Source organism: Patagioenas fasciata, chromosome 8 (assembly GCF_037038585.1).
Source record: "Patagioenas fasciata isolate bPatFas1 chromosome 8, bPatFas1.hap1, whole genome shotgun sequence".
Taxonomy (NCBI): domain Eukaryota; kingdom Metazoa; phylum Chordata; class Aves; order Columbiformes; family Columbidae; genus Patagioenas; species Patagioenas fasciata.
In genome coordinates, this window is record NC_092527.1 from 18,580,615 (window position 1) to 18,605,104 (window position 24,490).

At 37.8% G+C, this 24,490-nt stretch overlaps 1 protein-coding gene across 34 annotated transcripts in view; it reads left to right on the plus strand.

The window, feature by feature from the left end:
* The window catches only part of KCNMA1 (potassium calcium-activated channel subfamily M alpha 1), a 476,353-nt gene that overhangs the window by 400,901 nt on the left and 50,962 nt on the right, over positions 1-24,490 (plus strand). For all 34 annotated transcript variants that reach the window (XM_071811786.1, XM_071811785.1, XM_071811784.1 and 31 more), the window contains 4 exons: positions 5,196-5,289; positions 16,003-16,126; positions 19,045-19,269; positions 22,477-22,669. In XM_071811786.1, the coding sequence (XP_071667887.1) occupies positions 5,196-5,289; positions 16,003-16,126; positions 19,045-19,269; positions 22,477-22,669 (636 nt within the window). The remainder of the gene's footprint in view (positions 1-5,195; positions 5,290-16,002; positions 16,127-19,044; positions 19,270-22,476; positions 22,670-24,490) is intronic.

The following is a 24,490-nucleotide window of genomic DNA, read 5'->3' on the forward strand; positions in this document are numbered from 1 at the left end:
TTTAAATTATGCAGACACAGGAACCATGAAACTAAAATGATATTTTATGGCTTTACTAAAACTTTTGTTAGATCTATTTCTTTAAATACACAGGAAATTGATAATAGTATCTGAAGGGTAATAATTAAATATGTTTTATATCCTTCTTACTATTAAGAAGCCACTTGTGAGTTATCATTGCAACACTTTTGGGAACTAAGCCATAGGTAATGGTGTCCATTATATGCCATTCACATATTTCAACTCTGTGGATTCCCTTCCCCAAATCTTAAACTGCAGGTGCCCTGTAAACTCTGCACACAGATTTCATTGAAAAACAAAATCTTGTTTGGATGTGATGTGATTAAGATAGATCACCTTTCATTGCTGCAATGAGAATAATTTATCTCCTTACTTAAGCAAGGCATTGCTTTAGCAACAAATTGAGATCCCTCACAAGGCTTTGCTAAAAGGTATTAGCTAGTGAGCCACATTAACCTTGGACTTTCCAGGCAACTAGTGACAGTAACATAGTTTGAATATGACAAGCACATATCAAGAGGGAACTTACTGATTGTAGATGTAGTACCAACAACAACTGCAGACTGCTATGAATCTAGTTCTAGAAATGTTTTTTTCTGGATGATTACTAGTAAGACTTTGTTTTTTTAATTGGACAGCATAGTAGCATCACCTGCCAGCACTGGAGAGCACAAATGTTGGAATATTTAGCACAAATGATCTTTGTTGTATTAGCTTTCAGTATTTGAAAGGATCAGACAGGAATCTTATTAGCTAGCTGAAACTTGGAAAAGTATTATTTCTTAATAGGGTTTTCTATTGTTCATAGGAATATTTCTGTCTGTAATATGATCTACAGTTCACTTGTGTTAATGTAAGATTTCGCACATGATCTTGATGATTATCTTTCCATAAACTGTTAAAATAGAATAACAATACAATTTATTTATGGTTCAGTACTGAATACCTTGATAAACATTCTGTAACCCTATATTAGCAGATTAAATTAAGTGAAATTTCAGGCTATACCAGTGCGCCGAAAGGCTAGCCGACAGGGAAGACAACCGGCTTGGCTAAACAGGGAGATTTTGAAGGAAATCAGAAATAAAAAGAGAGTTTACAGACTGTGGAAAAAAGGGCTGGCTACCTATGAAGAATTTAGGAAAATAGCTAGATCGTGCAGGAAAAAAATCAGGGAAACAAAAGTGCAGTTTGAAGTTAATTTGGCCAATTCTGTTAGGGATAATAAAAAGTCCTTCTTTAAATATGTTAATAACAAAAGGAGGGGCAAGGAAAACCTCCATTCTCTACTGGACTTTGAGGGAAATATAGTTAACAAAGATGAGGAGAAAGCTGAGGTACTTAATACCTACTTTGCCTCAATATTTACCAGTCAAACAGATGGCCCTCAGGATAACTGGCCTCTGGAGATGGTTGACAGGAATAGGAAGCCAAATAGTCCCCTTGTATTCCAAGAGGAAATAGTTGGTGGCTTACTGAGCCATCTGGATCCTCATAAGTCTATGGGACCAGACGGGATCCATCCTAGGGTGATGAGGGAGCTAGCAGAAGAGCTCGCCAAGCCGCTCTCCATCATCTTCCAACAGTCTTGGCTCACTGGGGAGGTCCCAAATGATTGGAAACTGGCAAATGTTACCCCAATCCACAAAAAGGGCTGCAAAGCTGACCCTGGCAACTACAGGCCTGTCAGCCTGACCTCGGTGCCTGGCAGGGTGATGGAGCAGATCATCCTGAATGCAATCACACAGCACCTCCAGGATGGACCAGGGATCAGACCCAGCCAGCATGGGTTTAGGAGGGGCAGGTCCTGTCTGACCAACCTGATTTCCTTTTATGATCAGGTGACCCACCTAGTGGATGAGGGGAAAGCTGTAGATGTGATCTATCTAGACTTCAGCAAAGCCTTTGACACTGTCTCCCATAATATACTCCTTCAAAAGCTGATAGCCCATGGCTTGGACAAGTGCACTCTCTGCTGGGTTAAGAACTGGCTGGAGGGCCGGGCCCAGAGAGTGCTGGTAAATGGGGCTGCATCTAGCTGGCGGCCAGTCACTAGTGGTGTCCCCCAGGGGTCAGTGTTGGGTCCAGTCCTGTTTAACATCTTTATTGATGATTTAGATGAGGGGATTGAGACCACCATCAGCAAATTTGCTGATGACACCAAGTTGGGGGGCAGTGTTGACCTGCTGGAAGGCAGGAGGGCTCTGCAAAGAGATCTGGATAGACTGGAAAAATGGGCTGATTCCAATGGGATGAAGTTCAACAAGGCCAAGTGCCGGGTCCTGCACTTTGGCCACAACAACCCCCTTCAGCGCTACAGGCTGGGCACAGAGTGGCTGGAGAGCAGCCAGACAGAAAGGGACCTGGGGGTACTGATTGACAGCAAGCTCAACATGAGCCAACAGTGTGCCCAGGTGGCCAAGAAGGCCAATGGTATCCTGGCCTGTATCAAAAATAGTGTGGTCAGCAGGACAAGGGAAGTGATCCTTCCCCTGTACTCTGCATTGGTGAGGCCACACCTGGAGTATTGTGTTCAGTTCTGGGCCCCTCAGTTCAGGAAAGATATTGAGGTGCTGGAGCGGGTCCAGAGAAGAGCAACAAGACTGGTGAAGGGACTTGAGCACATGACCTATGGTGAGAGGCTGAGGGAGCTGGGGTTGTTCAGCCTGGAGAAGAGGAGGCTTAGAGGTGACCTCATTGCTCTCTATAACTACCTGAAGGGAAGTTATAGTCAGGTGGGAACTGGTCTCTTCTCCCAGGCAGTTAGCAATAGGACAAGGGGACATGGGCTTAAACTCTGCCAGGGGAAGTTTAGGCTGGATATTAGGAAGAAGTTCTTTACGGAAAGAGTGATCAGGCATTGGAATGGCCTGCCTAGGGAGGTGGTGGACTCACCGTCCCTGGAGGTTTTTAAACTGAGATTGGACATGGCTCTTAGTGCCATGATCTAGTAAATGGGCTGAAGTTGGACCAAGGGTTGGACTTGATGATCTCTGAGGTCTTTTCCAACCTAGCCAATTCTGTGATTCTGTGATTCTGTGAAATTTAGAATGTTTACTACCAAGAGAGCAAAACGTATCAGTTGTAGCTGGTTTCTGGAAGGAACATTTTGCATGGTTCTTGTTCCTTTGATCTTTTAATTGATTAATTCATTAGATTGGAAGTGAATATTTACATCCTGTAAAGAACAAGAGAGCACAGTGTATATCTTGAAAGCAGCATATTGCCTGTGTGGAATAGTGTGCAAATAACTTTTTGATAGACAAGTTTAAATCAAGACTTGGCCGTTTCCAAGAGACTGATTTGCAGAGGGTGTTCTGAAATTCACAAATACTTACACTTCGGCATAACTAGAAAAAAACCCCTACATTACTAACAAAATAATTCTGTGCATATTCACTTCATGTTACAAATAACTAAATACTGAAGTGATCTAGCTTAATCCAAATGAACTGTCACAGAAAAAAGATTTCAATTTGTATATTTTTGAGAGCTTTCTATGGGCTTATTTATCTCACAGCCAAAGAAAGAATGGTACTTATTGCTTTGTCTTTGGGGGTACTGTCTGATAAGAAGAGAAAGTTATTGAAAGAAATCATTATTAGGCAGTCATTACTCTGATGTGAGTGATCTGAGTAATCTGAGTATTACCTTTTACACCAGTTGTTGGGGCATTTATTTTGGGATTAGCTTTTTGTTTGTTCATATATTTTCTTTTGCAATGCTTTTTTTTTTTTTTTTTTTTAATTTGATTCCCTTGGTGTGTTAGGTGATGCCAGATCATTTACAAAGGCAGCGCATCTGTCTTTTCAGGGCCAAGTCCTTCAGTCTTGACCAAGGCAAAATGAAGTTCAATAGCAGACTTGGGCAAACCAGCAGACATGACAGGCCAGAACGCAGTCTGTAATAAAATAGTGCCAGAAGAGGGTTGTAGCAGAAGGCTATTGCTTCATTTGTTCCCAGATAAGTCTAGGGCAGGTGACATATATCCAGATTTTGTTGTTGTTCCTATGTAGTTAATTGCATATAGAGTTTTTTCCCGAGCCTTTGCTTATGCACTGCTAGTGTGTATTAAGCTCTTTTAATACGGCTACTACTACTACTACTAATTTCTTTCCTTTTAGCTTTAAAGTAACAGCTTCCTAGGCTTCAGTTTTATTATCTTCTAGTTAATTTTTCAGTTAACAATAGGGTGGGGAAAAAAAGTGTATTTTTCCTTCTTTATATTAAAGTAATTCAGCATTAGTGCGAATTTGAGAAAGCAGGCGTAATTCCACTTGATAGCACATGTAAACCTTATGCGCAGATTATCAAGTGCAGTAACAATACTGAAACAGTGAAGATGATGGTTAATTTTAGTAGATACATTATTAAGAAGCTGCACTTGTTTAAGCAATATGTATTGTGGCATAGGTTATCTGAGAGTAGTTTATGACTGGCAAAACTGCAAGAGATTTTACATCTGGAGATTGATCTGTCATTGAAAATGCACCTCATCCTCATTAAAAGATTGCATAACACATGCATCCTCTGTTATACAGGTATTGTCTTCCTACTTTCATTCAACCTCATTCTGTTCACTCCTGTTAAAACTCCCTTTTGTGAGAAGGGTAGAGCGATAAGGTCTGACTTGTGCTGGAGATCTGCGCACAATGGCAGACTGCGTTCACATTCCCAACTAACTGAATCATTGAACATCAAGGCATTGAATATTTTACATCTCTTCATGAAGACTCTGTTGTTTGGCATGTGAGGAGCAAGAACCAACTGGTGTCTAGTTCATTAGCAAATGCAGGCTGGCAGCTGTTATGTTGGTATTGCAAATAGTACTTCATCTTTCTGGGAATATAGCAGAGCACTAATTCTACTTTTTTGTAGTGCAGATTAACTGAAAATAACTCTAAGAATAACCCGAATGTGGTTTCCCCCTTTGTTTTTGAAGTATGAAACCAATTTGAACGCCTATGTTCAAAAACCTGGTATTCTTCTCTGCTTCTCCTTCAAACCAATCTCTTTGACTAACATGTATTTGATTTTTATTACCGTTGAGCCTATGTTAGCAAAGAAGTATCAGTGCGTGAATGGACATAGAGTGTGTGTTCTTTGCTACTTCACTTGTATATCATATTGCACTTAGAGCAGTACTTAATCTCATGAGTTCCTTATATTTCCAGTTGAAGATGAGCAGCCGTCAACACTATCACCCAAAAAAAAGCAGCGAAATGGAGGCATGCGAAACTCACCCAACTCCTCACCCAAATTGATGAGGTAAGACTGTAAGAAACTCATATCTTCATCTCCTTTCTTTCTTCCTTCCTCTTCTCCTCCCCCCCACATCAAAAATAAGGGGAGGGAGTGGAAAAAAAAGGTTGTTAGATGGTTTCTGAAAGGCTGAAGTATTTATTCTGTCAGCTTGTCAGCAGTTAATGATAGAGCTGAAAAAAATTCTGTCATGAAAAACAGTTTGAAAAGCTGTTTGAAAAATACATAGGCTTTAAAGTCTTAGCTGTCACCCTGTCCTGTCCGTGTGTAGTTCTTAAACAGCAGTGGCACTAATGATAGCACTAACCAATCAGGGGAACTCATGTGGTTAGTTTGCCTCAGGCAATTCTCTTTTTGTTGGATTCCCTCTGAGTACTGTTTTCTGTACTTAAGGCCATATGTGAGATGTATCATCACAATCAAAAATGAACCTGAATATTACCTTCCTTTTATCCTGTCGATTGAAATCAAATTTCTGTTAATTGATTTAGACTGATAAAAAAAGTCTAATAATCTATGTACTTGCCAAAGCAAAGTTCAAAACTAATGCAGTTTTACTCAGGCTAAAAGCACATTAATTATGAAATACAGGGATTTTTAAAAGGGTAGTATGTACTCTAAAAGTGGGTGATGAAAACATCATCTTGTTAGTGATATTTTTCCCCTGTTGATGTGTGTACATTATTTTACACCAGTATTCCTTTACAAAACTATGTAGTTTCCTTCCATAGGACAAATTACCTCTAAGACATTGGTTAAAACTAGAACTGCAACAAGAAATTGGAACCTACTAAAATAATATGGCATTTCATTTCTGTCTCACTGCGCATCACCTTTTGCCTGTTCAAGTCAGTCAAAACAGGATCAGATGGCAAACCTGGAGTTTTCTACATGGAGGCTTCCCCTGCTCTGGTTTTCTGTATCTACAGTAGCCAGGCTAGAACCTGAATCCATAATTGCATCCAGCACTAAATATCATAGCAAAGGTTTTCCACTGCATGTATATGTATATAAAAATGTAAATTTATTTGCAAATATAAACAGACACATTCATGCAGTTTAGGTGTGTGTATATCAGTAACTGCTCTGCAGTCACAGAGCTTATGTGAAAAAAATAATATGAATATAAATTAGTTCTATATATAAAATCACTCGTTACTTTTCTTGTATGTTGACAATTATTTTGTTCCTTTAATGATTCTGGGTACAGCTAGGTAATATTCCTCTTTATATTTCAGTCAGTAGACTGGAAGTTTTCTTTGGACAGTTACAGAAGCATCTATATTTATTTCTTGTTACTACAATATAGGGCATATTCAAGGACATAACTTCTACAAGTTGTTTTCATCTCTCTTTAGACTACAGAACCAAAAGTGAGATTGATTCACACAGGAAAATGCACCCAGCTATGTCTTTTTTTCCTACTGACCATCTATTTCTGTTAAATGTATCATTAAAACTTCTCTGCCTTCCTGTTAGCTCAGCCTTGCCCATATGACACTGATTTACATGCTTGTTTACAGTCTATGAGGAAGAATAAAATGAACATATGGGCAAGCTTCTGATTTTCATAGTGCCAGTTGTCATGCTAGCATCGTTTTCAATTTACTTATGTTTGGATAGTCTTCTTATCTGGTACTAATAGTTTTAATCACTTAAAGTTTTATACATGTGGGGGATTTTTCCCCCTCACCAAATCCTAATTTTGGGGAAGTAGAAATAAAAATAAGAGAGGAAAAGAGCTGAAACATTTGGAGCTGAGCCCACTGTCCCTGTTTGCTATGTAAAGTATGCCTCATTTCTTTGATCTTGAGTAATAATAATTCTGGGGAGTTATACTGTTTTCATATGCTTCAAAGCTATGTCAAAGTTTTGCTGCTTAAGGGTACTTCTTTATTCTATTGGCTCTTGGGTACTGAGATGACAGGTCCTCTGTACTAGGTGCAGGCTTTTTCAAGTCATAGCCTTCAGCAAAACATCAAATTACCAAATACAGGGTAACATACTTCTACACAAATGCCTTTCCTGTAGATATATTATACCATATATATTAAATACTTTAGTGTTACACGGTACATTTTATGTGCAATAGAAAGTGATGGTTTGAGGTAGCCTTAGGGGTACTTTTTTCCACAAGCAGAAAAAGCTAGTGTATACCGTATCAAGTATGGTTTTTACAGGACTTTCTGCCCGAAGGCCTTTGTAAATAAGTAATGATCAACAGATTGGCTGTGGGTTTTTGAAAAGCATGCCTGTGTCAGTTTGCATGATGGGGGAAGATTTTCAAAGTGGAGCTTGCTTTCATTGCCTGCTGAAGAGGGACTGAGGGAGAGTAGTCGTCCTGAGCCTGAGCTGTCTGCTCAGTAGCACATCAGAATTGCTAAATACAGGTCGAGCAGTGACTGGAGAACTTGCCAGGCTTCCAAATCCAGACATTATATTCTTCCTCTTCTCTCTTGCTGCTAAATTTATTCACCAGCCCTGTGTTGGCACCCTCAGTCTCTCGCCAGACCAAACCATCTCTTTTTCTTACCCTTTATCTACACTGACTTAACTTTGGTTCAAAGTGCTAAACAGGAGAAAGTGGATTGAATCAGAAGAGAACTCTGTTAAGCTTTGTGCGTAATGACCAAACACTTCTCTCCTTTCTGATAAACAAAGGTGGGCTGAATTATCTGCTATTTTGTATCCTCGTAAATTACCTAAGGTGACAGGTACTTGCTTTCCTGCCCAGAAATCTTTAGTGTATGTCAGCTAAAAGTAAACAAGAGGTAAATCAGCTAAAGCACTGCCATGTCTGTAGCTGATATTTATCTTTGCAATATTTTTCCTAAATTTACTTTAAAAGCTCCTTTTCAAAACCATCTTCAACCCTGTCCCTCCCACAGAAACAGCTGGCTATTTTGCAGACTTTTCTTCAGCTTTGATCCTGGATCTTGAGGGGGCTTGGAGGACAAAAAGTCTAGAGCATGTAAAGGAGTAATATGTGAAAAGTTCATTTATAAATTGTAATCAGACTTGTGACTTCAGAATCACTTTCTGAGCAGACCTGCATTTAAGATAATGTTGAAAATGCTGTGTAGATTTTAGATTTCCACAGGGACTCAATCAAATCAGGGAAGAGGGTATTATGCCATGAGATAAAACTTTGACTTCTACTGCCACTGGAGTAGAACAGAGGACAGAAGCTAGATCATAAGTATTCCCTGGGACATTGTGACAAGAGGTCTGACAGGTGCTTATTTAGACCTAGTCAGAAAGTGGGAATTTCTGAGATCTACTCACACAAAAGTAGAAAACTGTATTAATAAATAAGATCTGGATGGATGGATGGATAGATAGATAGATAGATAGATAGATAAATAGATGATAGATGGTTAGATTGAAGACATTTTTTCCATGTCATCTTTTTTATGTTAGAGTCTTTAAATGCCAATAAATTACTAACTGGAAACAAATAGATGGTAGGCATACAGATGTTCTTTGTATACAACGCAAACTGTCTAGAAAGTCACTGTTCTAACTGAATCCTGCATTCCCATCAAATAACATGAGCAGAATCAGTGATGCAATACTGAAAGAATCTAACCAATCGGAAACAAATCCTTCGAATTCCAACTATAGCTACAAATGCAAATTAACGAGAAAAATACTCTGCAATGTCATAGTTCTTTATATCTGTTTTACATCAACAGAAGTCTGTCTCATTAAGCTAAAAAGAACATGGGTATTATTTAAAAAGAACTTAAACTCTAACAGGAAGAAATGGATACTTCTCCTGTGGACATGTGAACACAAGGTCATCCTATTACAATAAAAAGTAAAATTAAAATAGAAAGTGGAAGGAAATCTGTGAGTAGCAAATTAATCACACATCAGGTCTTCTGTTTCATGAGATGGGGAAGAAATGTAGAACCATTTGACGCCTCTGGTGTCATGCAGTGACATTGTCACCTGTTCATCATCTCACAGTCACAGGTTTTGGTGCATGTTATCAATGAACAGCCACAATAAATATGAAGAGTCTATGTCACCCAAATATCAAATAGCAAATCTAGCTTTACAAAAAATGTGTCATTTTGGATTCCAGAATTACCAGTAAAAATCTGAAAAGCCCTGGATATGAATCAAAAAAGCCATTTAAAAGGATTGTTGCTGGGGCTCAAGTCTGCACTTAATGCTTTGGTAGCTGCTACTGCACGAGTGGAATGCACTGACTTGAAGGAAATGTCAGCCCAGCTGAGTCAAACTACCTCCTAATGCAAGAACAAATAGCATGTGACAGGGCCCAAGGGGCCTGAAGAGCAAACAAATAGTTTGTCCCTGTCCACTTTGAATGTAGTGGTGTAGTTGACATGGGCCTCTAGACAAGTAGCATACTCAGCAAAGGGTCATTATCATTAGTGTCCCTGATCACATAAGAATCAGAGGCATCAGACAGAGGACGCTGTCTTTTCAGTGTGTTGCCAAGGAGAATTTCATAAGCCTGCAGATTTTTCTTGATCAAGGATCTAAAATAGTTCCCAACCAAACCATAAAACCTGCTCAGGGACTGTCAAGACCCAGTTAAGTGATACAGAAAAAAGGGAGCTTTTTGGCATATGCTTCTAGAAACCTAATGAGATTACTGATCTGAAGTTGAAGGGGAATCCTCCTGTCTTTTTTCCTGAAGTTGGATATAATATTCTAAGTATCTGAACGATGGCTGTGCACATTTATCTCCTCATCCACCCACCCAGTTACATACACTCAAATGTACACAAACATTTTTGCTAGTGCCACTCAGGATGGGTTTATATTGCCCCTGCCATTGTAGTTCTGTTCTTCCATGAGCTTAAACTGTGAGCTTTCTCATAGGAACCAAAAAAAAAAAAAGTGATGGGAGTCTAGAAGGGAACATTTCTTGACCAAAAACTGGTAATATAAGTTCAATCTGATCATTTTCTATGACTCCCCTAAACGAGGCGTGAAGGTAAGGTAAGGTTTGTTGAGGTGAAACTCACTGATTAACCCTTATCATAGTTTATATTGATGTCCCTCAGTCTTGGAGATTTGGATCATGTACTCTAAAATTTATATCCTTTGTTAAGGATTTACAAGGCTAACTTCATGCAGTGCTGATAATCAATGATAACTAAGCTGCAACACAGCAGGTATTTAACAGCACATTTCACTTCCTGATTCTGTTTTACAAGTTCACTACAACCAACATGAGCAACAGGAGTAGCTCAGTACTCACTGTTTTCTTAGGCCTGTTTTTAACCAGATTATAGAATGAAAAGGTTTGAATGATAGGGGTAGCATATGCTAGCCCTCTGACTCTTGCCATTGTTGGTAGTTTTGTTACAAACCATGGGAATAAGAAGAGTTTCAGATTATTTTTTTTTTTTTAGAGTACTGTGAAATCTTGCACAAATATTTTGAGATGAGAGAGCAGTGTTAGGAAAGAAAAGGATAATTTTCCAGCAGAAAAAATCAACAGGCTTTTTTATAAAGTTCAGGATAACAGAAGATCCACGCAGATCAAGGCAATGGAAAGAAAAAACTCTTTAGCTTTAAACCAGGTTTAAAGAAAATAACATATTCTTATAAACTTCGACTGGTGAAAGTGGTAGCTTTTATCATAAGGTATAAAGGCTACACATTTCATTTAACTTGCAAAAAACACTCCTATATTTTATGATGCCACTTAACTGTGGGTTTATTTTTTTACAAAGGCAAAATTATTTTTTCAAGTACATTCTCCTACCCCTCAAAGATTGCTAGTTCTGCTGCCTGAGAAAATATAAATGGAAAATATTAAAACCAGAAGATACATTGGCTTTGTGCCTTCTCCCCCCCTCATTAAATTGCTCGTACAAAAGCCTAATATTAACTATTTTGTTACTTTTCTGTGTGAGAGGATACGTACTTCAGAAGCATATTCTGAGCAAGTCCTGTGGTATCAAGATACTTGAATGAGCAAGATTCTTAAAGTAAACAGCTCTATATCAATGTCCTTTGTAGTCTTGATAAATTAACGTGAACTCTTCAGTAAGGCTTCTGAGGATAAAAAGAACTTCAGCGACATCTGGGCAGAGCAAGAGGGAAGGAAGGAGAATTGTTGGTATTTCTGGCACTGTAATTCAGCCCATAAGCAAGCACAGAGCACTAGGTACCAACCACTGTATTTACTAGTTTTCCTAAATCTTCTTTGTAGATTTAGGAAAAAAGTGTGAGATTGTAGCCAATATTAGGATAGCTACTGAACATTACAATGAAAGCATTTAACAGTAAACTGTAGGCTTGCTTTCTCTTGTCACGTTGGGTTTTCTTCCCTAAAGCCCCGTGTGTCTGGGCACTGAATCCTTACCAATTTCATTGCTGATTAACCAGTGAAAGGAAAGATCAGTAAGAGAGTGTCATTGGTGTAACACACATAGGCAACAAATTCTCATTACAACTTAATGCCATCCACACAGACTGCAGAGGGTCACGGGGAATGGCTAATGGTAGCCGACAAATATTGGGTGTATTAGTCACAAAACATTTGCTGAATTCCATCAGAATGTCGTGACAACCTTCAAAGCTAGTCCCAGCGAGCTGCTGGAATCAGTGGAGTTTGCCTGTGACAAGCTGTCACTCTGTCTTGGTTGAGCTTTATAGCACCAGTCAAAGCAGTCAGAGAAGATTGAAGTGACAGAGGCCCACTGAGTAAATAGTGAAACATGCAGCACATCATGAAATATTCAACCAGGGTGTAAAAGCTCTAAATGCTTTTTCAGTTATTAGCACCTGCACTGGCTGCATACATCTAACACTAACAGCATGTTAATTGCCACAATTTGTTAGGATAGTTGTAGGAGAAATTTCAAAGGCACGAGATGTTCTCTAGTGTGTCTTCAGTTTGTATCTTACCTTCAGCAAACCCACTCCTTCCTCCTAAAATTGAGTATGTGTGTGTGCATACACTCGCAAACTCACAGCTACATACAAAATCAGGTAGGAAAACTCAGAATTCTTAGACCACACACAAGATGAGTTTCAAGATCCTGAATCTTCAGCAGGAGATTGTTAAACATCTTTCTGTTGGCAAAATCTAGATATATTATATCTACCTGAGAAAGGCATAATTGGAGACTTTAACAAACACAAGTTAAAGGGCAATTGTGTTTTCAGGTGTGTTTTGTTATTGATTTGATAGAAGGGGAATTTTATTGGGGGGACAGAATAAAAAGTCAAGACATTATTTTACTGATACGCAAAGATCAACAAATTACAAATTATTTTCAAATAACACCGCGGTCCCTACTGATCATATCATACTCTTCTTCCCTGTGCTCAACATATGGGCAGTTTCACTGCAGATCAATGAGGGTATGTTGTTCTAATGCTCAATTGCATGTGAGTGACAGCAAGAAGGTTAAAACAAAGGTGGCAGAATACACGGATATGCTAAACAATAGTAATTTAATGAGGCAGCCATTTAGCCTCGTATGGTCTTTTCTGTTTTATCCCTCCACATTCTTTGCTCAGGAGATTCAGATTCAAAAACTCCAAGTAAATAAGTTTACAGTAATAATAAATATGTGCTAGGAAAGCAGCGCTCTTTAAAATGTAATAGTAACTTCCTTGCAATAGGTTTGTTGGAAGTGGGATTTATGGTTTTGCTTTAGGCTATTGTCTTCCAGGCAGGCTTTTTGGGGTTGCAGCTGTAGCGTGGCATTTAGGATCGTTTTCAAGTTTAATTGATCATAAGTGGCATTATATGCTATTCAAAACCTTGAAAAGAGGGTATTTTGCTCTTCATTTTAAGTCATGCGTATGTAATATCTGCCAAAGAACCAGAGAAGCTATTTTTAAACTGGGGTTGTGGATGAAGGAAATTTAAGTTTTGCTCCTTTTCTCCTATGCATGCTGTACAAACCTGTCTCTTTCTAGCTGGAATTATCAAATGCTTTGGTTATTACAAATCATAAAAGCCAACATCTCAATTAAAACAAACACTATAGATTTTAATTGATAAGAGGTGGTTTTCTTCCTATAATTTGAATTTTTCAAGTGGATGACTTTACAGCCCTGGAGAACATAACAGCTGCAGCACTAATACAAGCATTTCCACAGTAACCGGCCAATGTGACTTAAGCATGGCTTGACAGGGCCATCTCCAAGGATGAATGGGGCAAAGAGACTCTAGAAACATTCAGTACATGATTTGGCTGTAAAGCCAACAACTGTAATGCTTTGTGTAATGTAAATTTTAGTGGGAAGAGGGTGTCCAAACCCCTTAGGCAGATTAGACAGACTTGGCCTCTGTGTGTCTGTCTTAATTAATTTTCAGTGTTTGCAAAATGGGTTTAGATCATCGGATTAACAAGATGATAGATGTCCAAAGTAGTAATACTATTTCATTATTGTATTACTTCTTAAAATGATCGTTTAAAAAAAAAATAATAAATCCAAAGATTAGTTTTTAAGTACATAAGCCAGCGTATCATCTAACATCTGAGGACAAAGCAGTAAACAGTTTTCAACCTCCATAGACATCTTTGGAGATTGCTTTACTGAGAATGAAAAATTGTTCACATAGAGATTGAAATAATAGCGTAGCCCAGAAGATTTTAATTTAATAAACACACTTATATGTAAAACACCTGTAGATTCCAAAACACACAGCATAGCTAAGCTTCTCATGGTTTCCTTCTAAGGTAATAATCTAGTCTCCTGAACTCATGCAGTAATATCTAACAGCATAACTTCTTGTTGTGTGTTGCATCGTGTTTGCTTCTTTGAAGCCTCTCCCTTGCTGTACTCCAAGCAGTGAAGCAGAGGATCCAAAAACTTCATCATATTGCAAATAAATGCATGTATTGATTAAAACAAACAAACAAAAGCAAAAAAACCCCACACACCACAATTTGTTACTGAGAACTTCAACAGGGAGTTATGTCTGATGATTCACATTCTTCTTCCCTTTCATAGCACACTTCTGTTTGAACCTAAGACAACTAGAAATTCTAGTATTGAGGTAAATTAAACCTGAACTAGGGTCAGAAACTCCCCTAGAGACTCCTCTGCTGCCAGTGGGTAGATAGTGAAATGCACTGAACTGTATCTCTGTTAAGTGAATCTAAAAAACTTTGAAAATACAGTGTTTCTTTTTTTTCCAGATGAGACTCATTTATGCCTTTGCCATGTAGTGCATTGCTTTTTCTAAAATGGTTTAAATGAAACATCGTATTAATAGTTTCTCAGGCTCTTTTAAGCTGCTTTCTATGGAGTTAAGCTTGTTTGAGTGAAATGAATGAGAATTTTCCACTGATTTCAATGGATATATAATCAGTGGCTATAAAATTATGCAAATTAATCACCATAATGTAATTAGAGATTATACCTTTCTTAAGCATGCAAGCATAACTGTTTTAAGTATGGTAACTTACCATACTATATTCAGGGTAAATTAACCTATATTATACACAAAGTCTACTTTAGCAGACAATGCAGAAGAGACGTTCTTGCCACAGTCTTCTGGCTCCATGTTTTAAAAGTAGAAAAGTTCCCAGCTTTGAGAGTTTAACCAATATGGGCATTTCTTTAACAGGCTTCAAAAGGCAAACTGCTTTAAAATTTGGCTGCTGGTCTCAGAGTACTTAACATATTCTTACATTGCAAATATTTTCTTCTTTGAAATGTTACAATTCTGTATCAGGATATTTCAAGAATTCATGACAAAAAGCTTAAGTAAAGACTAGTTTTGCCAGATAAAGTGTTGCCCCTTCCTATAATTTAAGATTGTAGGGTCAGTTTGCCATGTGCCTTGTTAATGTAGTCCTCATTCTAATGCTATTGTATAATTTAATCACCTAGGGGTCCTCACTGGCATCTGAGAGTGCTGGAGTCACTTAGTACTTAGCTTAATGTTTGATTTTAGCATATGAATTAAAGAACTGTATGTGTCTGTGCTTACATGTAACTGTATTGCTAGAGAGCAAGTTTATAAAATTGTCTTTTATTCGCTTCTCCTTTGAGAAGCCTTGTGTTTTAACATCTTACTGCAAAAAGACTTGGAAGGTTATCACAGGTAGAGTTGTCAGAGAAAATGGACATTGTTGTTTGGTATTAAAATCATGTATTCTAGATATGGGCATTTGTTAGGCAGTCTGCTCAAGAATGACATACTTTTGAATCTTTAAAGGGCTTCAGTTTGGGAAAGCAAAATATGATTGGGCAAATTGCTAAAATATTTAAAATGCAGCCTGTTAAAGCTTTTACTGTGAAGAGCATCACGTCAGAAGTTATATGTGGTAAAAGCAAGTAATTGGCTTTCCATACTTATGCCAGTCAGTCAGCATGGGGCTCTGTTCTTATCCATTCTACTTCATTGCAGATGCTAATAGCAACTCTGGTATTTGTTTTGGAGAGGTGGCACTGTAAAGAAAAAAAACCACAACTTTTATAGATGTGATGGTGTCAGAAAGTCCTGTTCAAAATTAAATTGTTGGTGGTGTAGAAAAAGTATATAAAATCCTCAGAACTGTGCCCAAAGCTTAAAAAACAGCTTTTCAAAAAAATTATTTTCAGCTTTTGTTTAAAAGTGCCTGCATTGAAATCATGTTAAAGTGTAAATACATTTCATTTTTTTTACTTTTACCCCTCTTTGTACACAGCTCTTGGGATATCTTTCCATCCATAATTCATAATGTTTTCCACTTATGTTGTCCTCAACTTGTTTTTCCCCAGGCATGACCCCTTGTTAATTCCTGGCAATGAGCAGATTGACAATATGGATGCCAATGTGAAAAAATATGACTCTACAGGGATGTTTCATTGGTGTCCAGCCAAGGACATTGAAAAGGTCATTTTGGTAGGTATTGATGATAAGCTGTATTTGAAAAGAGATTACTTGAACCATCAAACTGATGTCTAATGGATTAATAAATGAATTGCTACTATTATTAAATCCAGTATATTGAAATTGGAAAACTGTGTGATGTAATCAAAGCTAGCATTTTGGTCCAAGAATTATGATTATATAAATCTGTATGCCAAGTGCAACAATAAAAATTGGTCCAAAATAGATAATTTCTTTTTTCATAAGCTGAAATTTGCATATTGAGCTTAAATCTTTAGAGAATGGAGACTGGAAATATTGAAGTGTTTACATACTCCATTTATCTCTTTACACAAGGCAGTAATGGTTCTAATATGGGCAAATGTTGCTTTGCATTCTCATTTATTTATGTGAATTTTGCTCTCTTAGAACTTCTCTCTCAATTTCCAACATTTCAAGATGCCTAAATAGGCCAGAGTAAGTAGTACTACTACTCTGCCTCTCTAGCATGTTGCAGTGAGCCTAGTCTATGTTTGTTTTGTTTGTTTAACTGGGGAAACCACCAAACTGACTCAAGTCATTAAAAATAATTAGAAGGCCTATCACAGTCTATTTTGTTCGGTGAAAGTTTGTGCCACTTGTGTTCATGTACTCATACCTAAGAGTAACAAGTAACTAACTCCAGATCTCATATGCAAAACTGATGATATTTGAAATGAACTCCCTAGTGGATCTTCACTTTGTCGCACTTCATAAAGCTTTTCCTGAGCCTGCTTACTTAGATTTTCTTGCGCTGTGGCGTGGTGTAGCTGATGATGGTGACAGCCCCACTTTATTCTAGCAATCAGGGGTTAAAAGCTTGTCTCTATTTCTCCTTCGGGGTTCCTGTAATAACCATGCCATTGCCTGGAATAGTAATATTGGTGTTTAAACAGTTGACCAAGTAAATTCCAAATTCTAGAGACTGGGCTGTAAGACAGTTTGGCTGAGCAGCTTTAAATATATGCATTTATATGTATTGAGCAGGCAAGGAGAGGCAGCCCTGCTATACAATACTTTGTAATAGACAGAGAGAGAAATCTGCTTTCATGTTCTAAACACATTTTAGCAGACGACCTTTACATGCTGTCCCACTTTGGAAAGTGTTGCTCCAAAAGTGGCATTGTGGAGTGCCTAATTTTTCAACTCTCTTGGTGATGCCATGTCAGTTTTTCCCTCTACTAGCCTGTGAACTGTAAGTCTCGCCTGGTTCTTTCTGCTTCATGCATCATCACCAATAAAGACACTACCAGCAAAATGCTTTCCTACACCTTTTCAAACTTACTGTCCACAATTTATGTTTACCATCATAACTATGCAAATTTAATGTTGTCCTTAGAGACTACACAAGTACAAATTAGTACATAATTTGAAGATGACGGGATTTCCCCCAGTTGCCTTCTAATTGATACTTGATGATGCCTCAATCAGAAAAGAATTAATTTTTATGCCCAAGGTCTGACAGACTCCTGCAGTATCAGGTAGTAAGAACTCACTTTGACATACAGTCAAATGTACGTGGCTACATACATACCAATGACTATAGAATGACATTTTTTATGTAGTTTCTTTCACGACTCAGTCTCTGTCTTGTAAAGTCTGAGTGTTTCAGACCCATAGGCAGAGGCATGGGACAACTTATGTGCTGCACTTGAGCATTCACTCTTGTCGTCTGCTGTTTGAAGGGCCAAGACTACTGTCTTTGTAGAGTTTTATGAAAATCAGTGTAGTGGCCCCAGAGAAACTGAAAGCTCATTTTTTTAACTGATCAGAAATCTTCTACTCAGAGTTCCTACTCTTCCTACATCATGAACTCCTCTGCTGAATATTCTAACCTGTATTGCACATTGTCATGCTTCCATAATTTAGAAAAAGGACATTAACTATGCATAAGTGAGGCGAAAACTTTGCAGTTCACCATTGTCTTGGTTTTATTATTTGGCAAGTTTTCTTATGTAATGGTACAGAGTGTACAACTTGTTGGCAATATAATATCAGTGAATCTGCAGCTACTTGATGCAGTGCAATAATGCTATGATTGGCTCAAGAAATGAAGGTAATTTTTTCCTGATGACTTTATTTAGTCATCTTGGTGTTTGAGTTGCCTGCTCAACTGACATTACCACTGACAAAATTAGTGCAAAAATTTATTCTTATCACTGAAACAAGAAGATAATTTGGAATACCATTCAAATGTTCTCCATAAGACTTTTTTCATTCTGTCTTTTCAAATACTCAAGGAAGTCCAGTGGGCCTGAAAAGTTAGCATTAGTCATGATCTTGCATGCTATTTTTTTCTTACTGAGAGAAGCTCCATGGAGTATGGTGGACATCCATTGTAAAACAGAACAATGTAAAGCATTCTTTGATTGCTTCTCAGGGTAGCAGCAGCTTGTTCTAAAATAAGAGCTTTGACTCTAAGAGAATATGGTCCTCATTTCACAAGATGTGTAATACCACAAAGCCCTGCTAAGACAACAGGCACTCACATTTTCCTTTTCAAATTGGTCCTGAAAAAAAACACACTAGTGATTTGTCAGCTAAGTCATGGTTTTGCATCTTTTTTCTATAATCCTTCTTATGGCTAAAGGCATAGTGGGTCAAATTCTGTTTCTAGCTGAAGCAATGGCACTGTGATTGTAAGCAGAATCTTAATTCACATGTGTGGAAACATATATATATACATATATATATAGGACCAGAATGCGGTCCAGTACAATGTCTTCCAAAACACTGAAGCATTTGCAAACAGAACAAATTTTTCTTCTGAACAGCTATTATCAAACCACGTCTTTGTGTATGAACAATATTGACAGTTGTGTTTTTCCTGGTTTAAAACTCAATATATGATTTAAGCTTTCCTTTGTTTCATTTCTCCCTTGTCTTATGTTATGTTTTGTTTTGTTTTTTAGACTCGAAGTGAAGCAGCGATGACAGTTTTAAGTGGGCATGTAGTCGTTTGCATATTTGGGGATGTTAAATCTGCTTTGATTGGATTAAGAAATTTAGTGATGCCTTTACGAGCCAGCAACTTTCACTACCATGAACTCAAGCACATTGTGTTTGTGGGTTCACTTGAATACCTGAGAAGGGAATGGGAGACACTGCATAACTTCCCCAAGGTTTCAATCTTGCCTGTAAGTCCAAAGCCATATTATTGATACTTTGTTATTTAGGACACCAACTGGACAGATTCGTATTGACTTTGATCTTAGGCTTTTTTACTTTTGTCTACTTATAGGCCTGAGGACTTAGATTTTTCCTTTTACTGTGTCTATGAAAACAGAGCCCTGTGAGACCTTATTAGAAGATATTTGCTGCTGTGTTCAGATCCTCATCATCCTCATCGGATGAATTTCAGCTGCTATCAAATACGTTAGCTCTGTTATATATCAAACATTGACTGTAGTGCACCATATGTAGCCAGTTCCGATGTGATTTCCCTGACAGAATGACAGTAGCTATTTATGACATTATTTATGTATTTATACCCACAAAACCTTTGAAAAATATTATTGTTACGTAAGCTACATTATATCTACCTGTATTTATTAAAAAATCCTGTAGGCTGACCTACTATATAAGGAATATTGCCACAGCACTTCAGACTCCTGCCAAACTCACACATGGAAGTACAGCAAAACTCTGAAGAGCTCCTATTGATTTTAGTAGGGACAACCACTAAAACCATGATTCAGAGGTCCTTTTTCTCCTGTGTATCATCATCATTCAGTTATGTGTCCAGAATGTAGAAGCATGAGCTCCAGAACAAACAAATGAAGCCCCCCAAGCTAGTGATCTTAGGTGGTTATAGCTATAAATGACCCACAGATCTGAAGGCAGGAGGGAAACAAGCCCACAGTATAAGTATGAAAGAGAAAGCTCTGTACATTACAGAGTAAAGTTTGGATATTTTTCTGAGAATGAAACAATATTAATTTACCAGTTATTAATAATTACATTTCAGCACTTAAAAATAAATAAATCAATTATGGATGTAAACTAAACTGAATAATTGGTAAAACAGCTATAGAATTAAAAGACTGCGTTCACTTTCTGATTAATTCAGGCTGTAGGTCTTTGTTACTGTAAATGCAGTTTTAGTGTTAGCCCTTGGCTTTTTTTCTGTAAACTGATACAACAGATGGTGTCACAAGATTCTCTGCTGTCACAAAAATAGTGTCAATATCAGGTTTGGTCAGTTAATATTCTTCCCTTCCTGCCAATCCCTTTTAATTCCAGTCACTGTGAAGACTGAAGACTAAGGAATCAGAATTAAATTAATAATACTGTTGAACTGTGGAACAGAACAGAATCCATCTACTCCTTCCAAACTATCCAGTATATAATGTACATCTATGTGTATTCTTAAAGTTTTCATTCTGAATTCTGAAGATGCATTAAGGAAATGTATGCCACCTTTACATTCTCCAATCAGTTTGCACCCAAATTTAGAATAGTTTTGGACTAATTTCAAGTTAAAAGGCTTAGATAGTTAATGCACCTTTAAAAATACAGAATATATAAAAGAATTGTATCCTACACAGTAATTAAGGGTGCTGAAGACCACACAGACTTCATTACTACTTTCTTCCTTTTTTTTTTTTCCCCCAGCCTATCTGGTTCAAAATGGTGATATAAACTGAAAAATATCAGCATCATTCTGATCTAAATATACTAATTTAAAAGACTACTAAGGTTTCTGAGATCATACTGTTAGGAATCATATGTTAAAAGGAGGCCACTCAAAGTGAATGCTTCTCTCTGCTTTGGTTCATGAGGTAGAACTGATGGGGATGTGGTTACAGCTGAATACAAAAACATCTGTTCTGATTTAAAAAAAAAAAAGAGAAAAAGTGGAAATTCATTTAAAGTCTGTATTAAAAGAGGCATTTAAGCTGCTGAATAAACTCTTAAAAAGTAGGCAAATGCCAATTTTAAATATCCTCAGGCAGCCTTAATTCTGTCCCTTTGCATAAAATCATCAGGAGTAAGCCTTTAATTAATTACATGATTGCGTAGTATTTTTGCCCACAGGAATCCTGCTTTACTTGGTATACAGTACAGATGCAAAGGGCAAAGTTAAGGTGGCAGGAATAATCATATCCTAACTTTTTAGTACTCTATGATGAAATCATATCTCTTTGATATATACTGTTTTCCATAAGGTTTCATGCCTCAAATTATTGAAAATGATGTGGAATAGTGAGGCTGGTATCTGAAAGGAGATGGCAATCACTGAATAAGAATTGAGCTCTGCGTTCACTTTGCTCATTTAAAATTCACTTTTGCATTGAATATTCTCAGTGGAGTTCAGGAGATGTTCACCATGAGTCATCAGGAGATGGAATAGTAGGGTCTCGACTTGGTTTTATGAAAGTCACTGCATGACAAAGGGACAGCTTAGTCTCCTCATCACCATTAGGGTCTTTGGGTACCAAACTATATGAGGCAGCAGAGCAAAATCTAGTTTCCATAAAATAATCTTTAGTTTTCCTGGACTTTGCAGCCCCCTGACATAGACTTCATATTCTGTAACTAGAGATGTGGACCATCGGATGTGAAAGGCAAGTGTTAATTTTAAACAAAACATAATGGGTTAAGTGTCACATCTCGGTTGTGTTAACTATGAAAAAAAGCCCACGGACTACCACAGCGTTTCATTTTAATTATTGCATTCTCCAATTGAGAATTATGGAAGCAGGGAACACTGCATGAGCTGTGCCAATTAAAGTAAAATCTTGTTTCTGTTTCAAAGATTTAATCACACAACTTTGAAGATAAGTGTGTTTTCCTTCTAGAAGTACCATAAACATGCATTGAAAGGGATTAACCTTTTTCATGTGTTGCTTCAGGTAGAAAAAAAATAGCTTTATCCTGATTGCATTTCAGGTGTGTAGGACACATAATGCCTTCCTGTTTAAATTGCTGTTTCTTTGCCCAAGATCATTGTGACTTGGTAGTAGATAAAGAGACATTTAAAACACACCCCTTGCTATATACAGAGAGCCAGAGGTTGCCACACGATCGCAACTTAAATCAAGACAATTTCAAGTCACCGATGAGATGTAGAATGCTGGCATTATTCCTGTTTCTTGTTTGTTAGTAATAGCTTGACTGAGTATTGAGACTGAACCTAAAATGCTGCCATCAGCACCAACTACCCTTTAGATTAGCACACATCTCCTATTCCCTGGCACATAGTTAGACCAGCTTAATGTCAGAGCATAAAAAAGATACTTGTTAAATAATTTCCCAAAGCTCCTTCTCAATCTTTAATTTGTTTTCCTTTCTTTCTTTCCTTCCTTTCTTCCCCCCCCCCCATTTTTTTCTCTGTGCCGAAGGGTACGCCATTAAGTCGGGCTGATTTAAGGGCTGTCAACATCAACCTCTGCGACATGTGCGTTATCCTGTCAGCCAATCAGAATAATATTGATGATGCTTCGCTGCAGGACAAGGAATGCATCTTGGCGTCACTCAACATCAAATCTATGCAGTTTGATGACAGCATTGGGGTCTTGCAGGCTAATTCCCAAGGTAAGGACTGCCCTATAATACTTCTCTGCAGTGCCTACAGGGGACAGGACCTGGCAGGAAGAATATCCCTCACTCAGTAATTCAAAGAGCCCTACATCAGCTTGCTTGACAGTTAAACCTGCTGATTGGTATGACGGCTTTTAAAGGGACAGTCACGTAGTTTCTCTGCTACATCACAAAGCACGTCTTGCAGAGGAAAAATGAATGAACATCAAACTATCAGCTTTGCCAATTTAAAATTTTCCTCAAAGTATAAATAAAAACATTGCTTTCTCACCCTGCTCTGCTCTGTGGCTTTCTAACCAGGGCAGTTGCTGTTATGTAGCCAAAGCTAACTCATACTCACTTTGGAATACCTGAAGCCACTGTCTAACAAGATTTCTTTTTTATGTAAATCATGTTGCAACCACAGAGAAAAAGAGCTAAGTAATACAAGCCAAAAAGTAAAATAAACAGAAAAAGAATTTTGAATTGTCTTTACAGTTCCTGTGCCTTGTTGCTCAAAACCCACTTAGAATTAACTCAAAGCTGATTTATTCCCATAGTTTGACATGTACTCATTCCATTTAAGGACACTGAACAAAATTCTTCCATCTTTGCTGAGAGTAGGGGACTGATTCATAGGTAGCCAAAGGCTATTTTACACCAACTATGCCTGTGCAGAGCAATCATAAGCACCCTGGCAAAGACCATCAGTGCAGAAAAAAATCATTTTCCCATCCCTGAAGGGTCTTGCAGGTTATGCAGCTGAAGTCCTACCTTTGATAAACCTATTAAGTGCTGCAGTAAATATTTCCTCTGGATCTAGCCCTGCTATAAATGTGGGTGTAGAAGGGATACTGTGTTGGTCTGCAATTTCCCCATGAGCCTGACCCAGACACAGTTTTCCCTCAAGGACTGTGAGAACTAAGATTAAGTTCAGTTTTTCCTCTTCACACTCTAAACAGGAAATAGGAATTATGATCAAAAAATCAGAGGCAACAGTGTAACTTTTTGAATACAGAAACTTCTTGAACATGGAAAATTCATTCTTAGAATCAGCAATAAAACTGGAATTTAATACCCAAATTAAATTGTATCAGAAATTTTCGAAGTCAGGCTGGGTAGTTCTCTGGGTAACAAGTAGATTTAGAGAAGAAAGGTAAGGAAGTGATTTTTCAATCCCATGGGTGTTAGAAGTTTCAAATCTGTGGCCTGGATGCAATATGACCCCAAATATTTTGGAGTTCTTCCCTTAAAAATTTGTGAGACTGACTTGCTCACACTGTGATAACTTATAGTCATGATTAGGAAATTAATTGCAGAAGTGTAAGACAGGCATAGAGGTTCCTTGTTTTGTTGATTTAGGCCTCGGATTTGAAATTTTGTATCTCAAAAGCAAACATCTACTTTTACTACATTGCCTATACTTTGGTGGGTCTCTCCATCTTCTATCACACACATAATCAAAATCATCGAGAAACAGACTGTGTCTCACTCCTTTCCTCCCTTCTTTCCTGTTCTTGAGCATGGGCAGTCTGAGAGAATCTCCTTCTTCTGCTCTTGCTTAGAAGTTAGTGATGTTTCCAACATGCCTCTGGGAGTACACTGGATCTTAGGCAGTCCCTCAATGAGGATGGAAAAACCTAGAAATATAACAGTCTTGTGCGCCACATGAACACCTGTAATTTTTTGCTCTCCATCCTTGGAGGTATTCAAGACCTGACTGCATATAGCCCTGAAGAACTTCATCTGACATCATAGCTGACCCCGCTTTGAGCAGGAAGTCTAGAGACCCATCCAGCCTGAATTGTTGTATGATTCTATAATATCCAGGTTGCT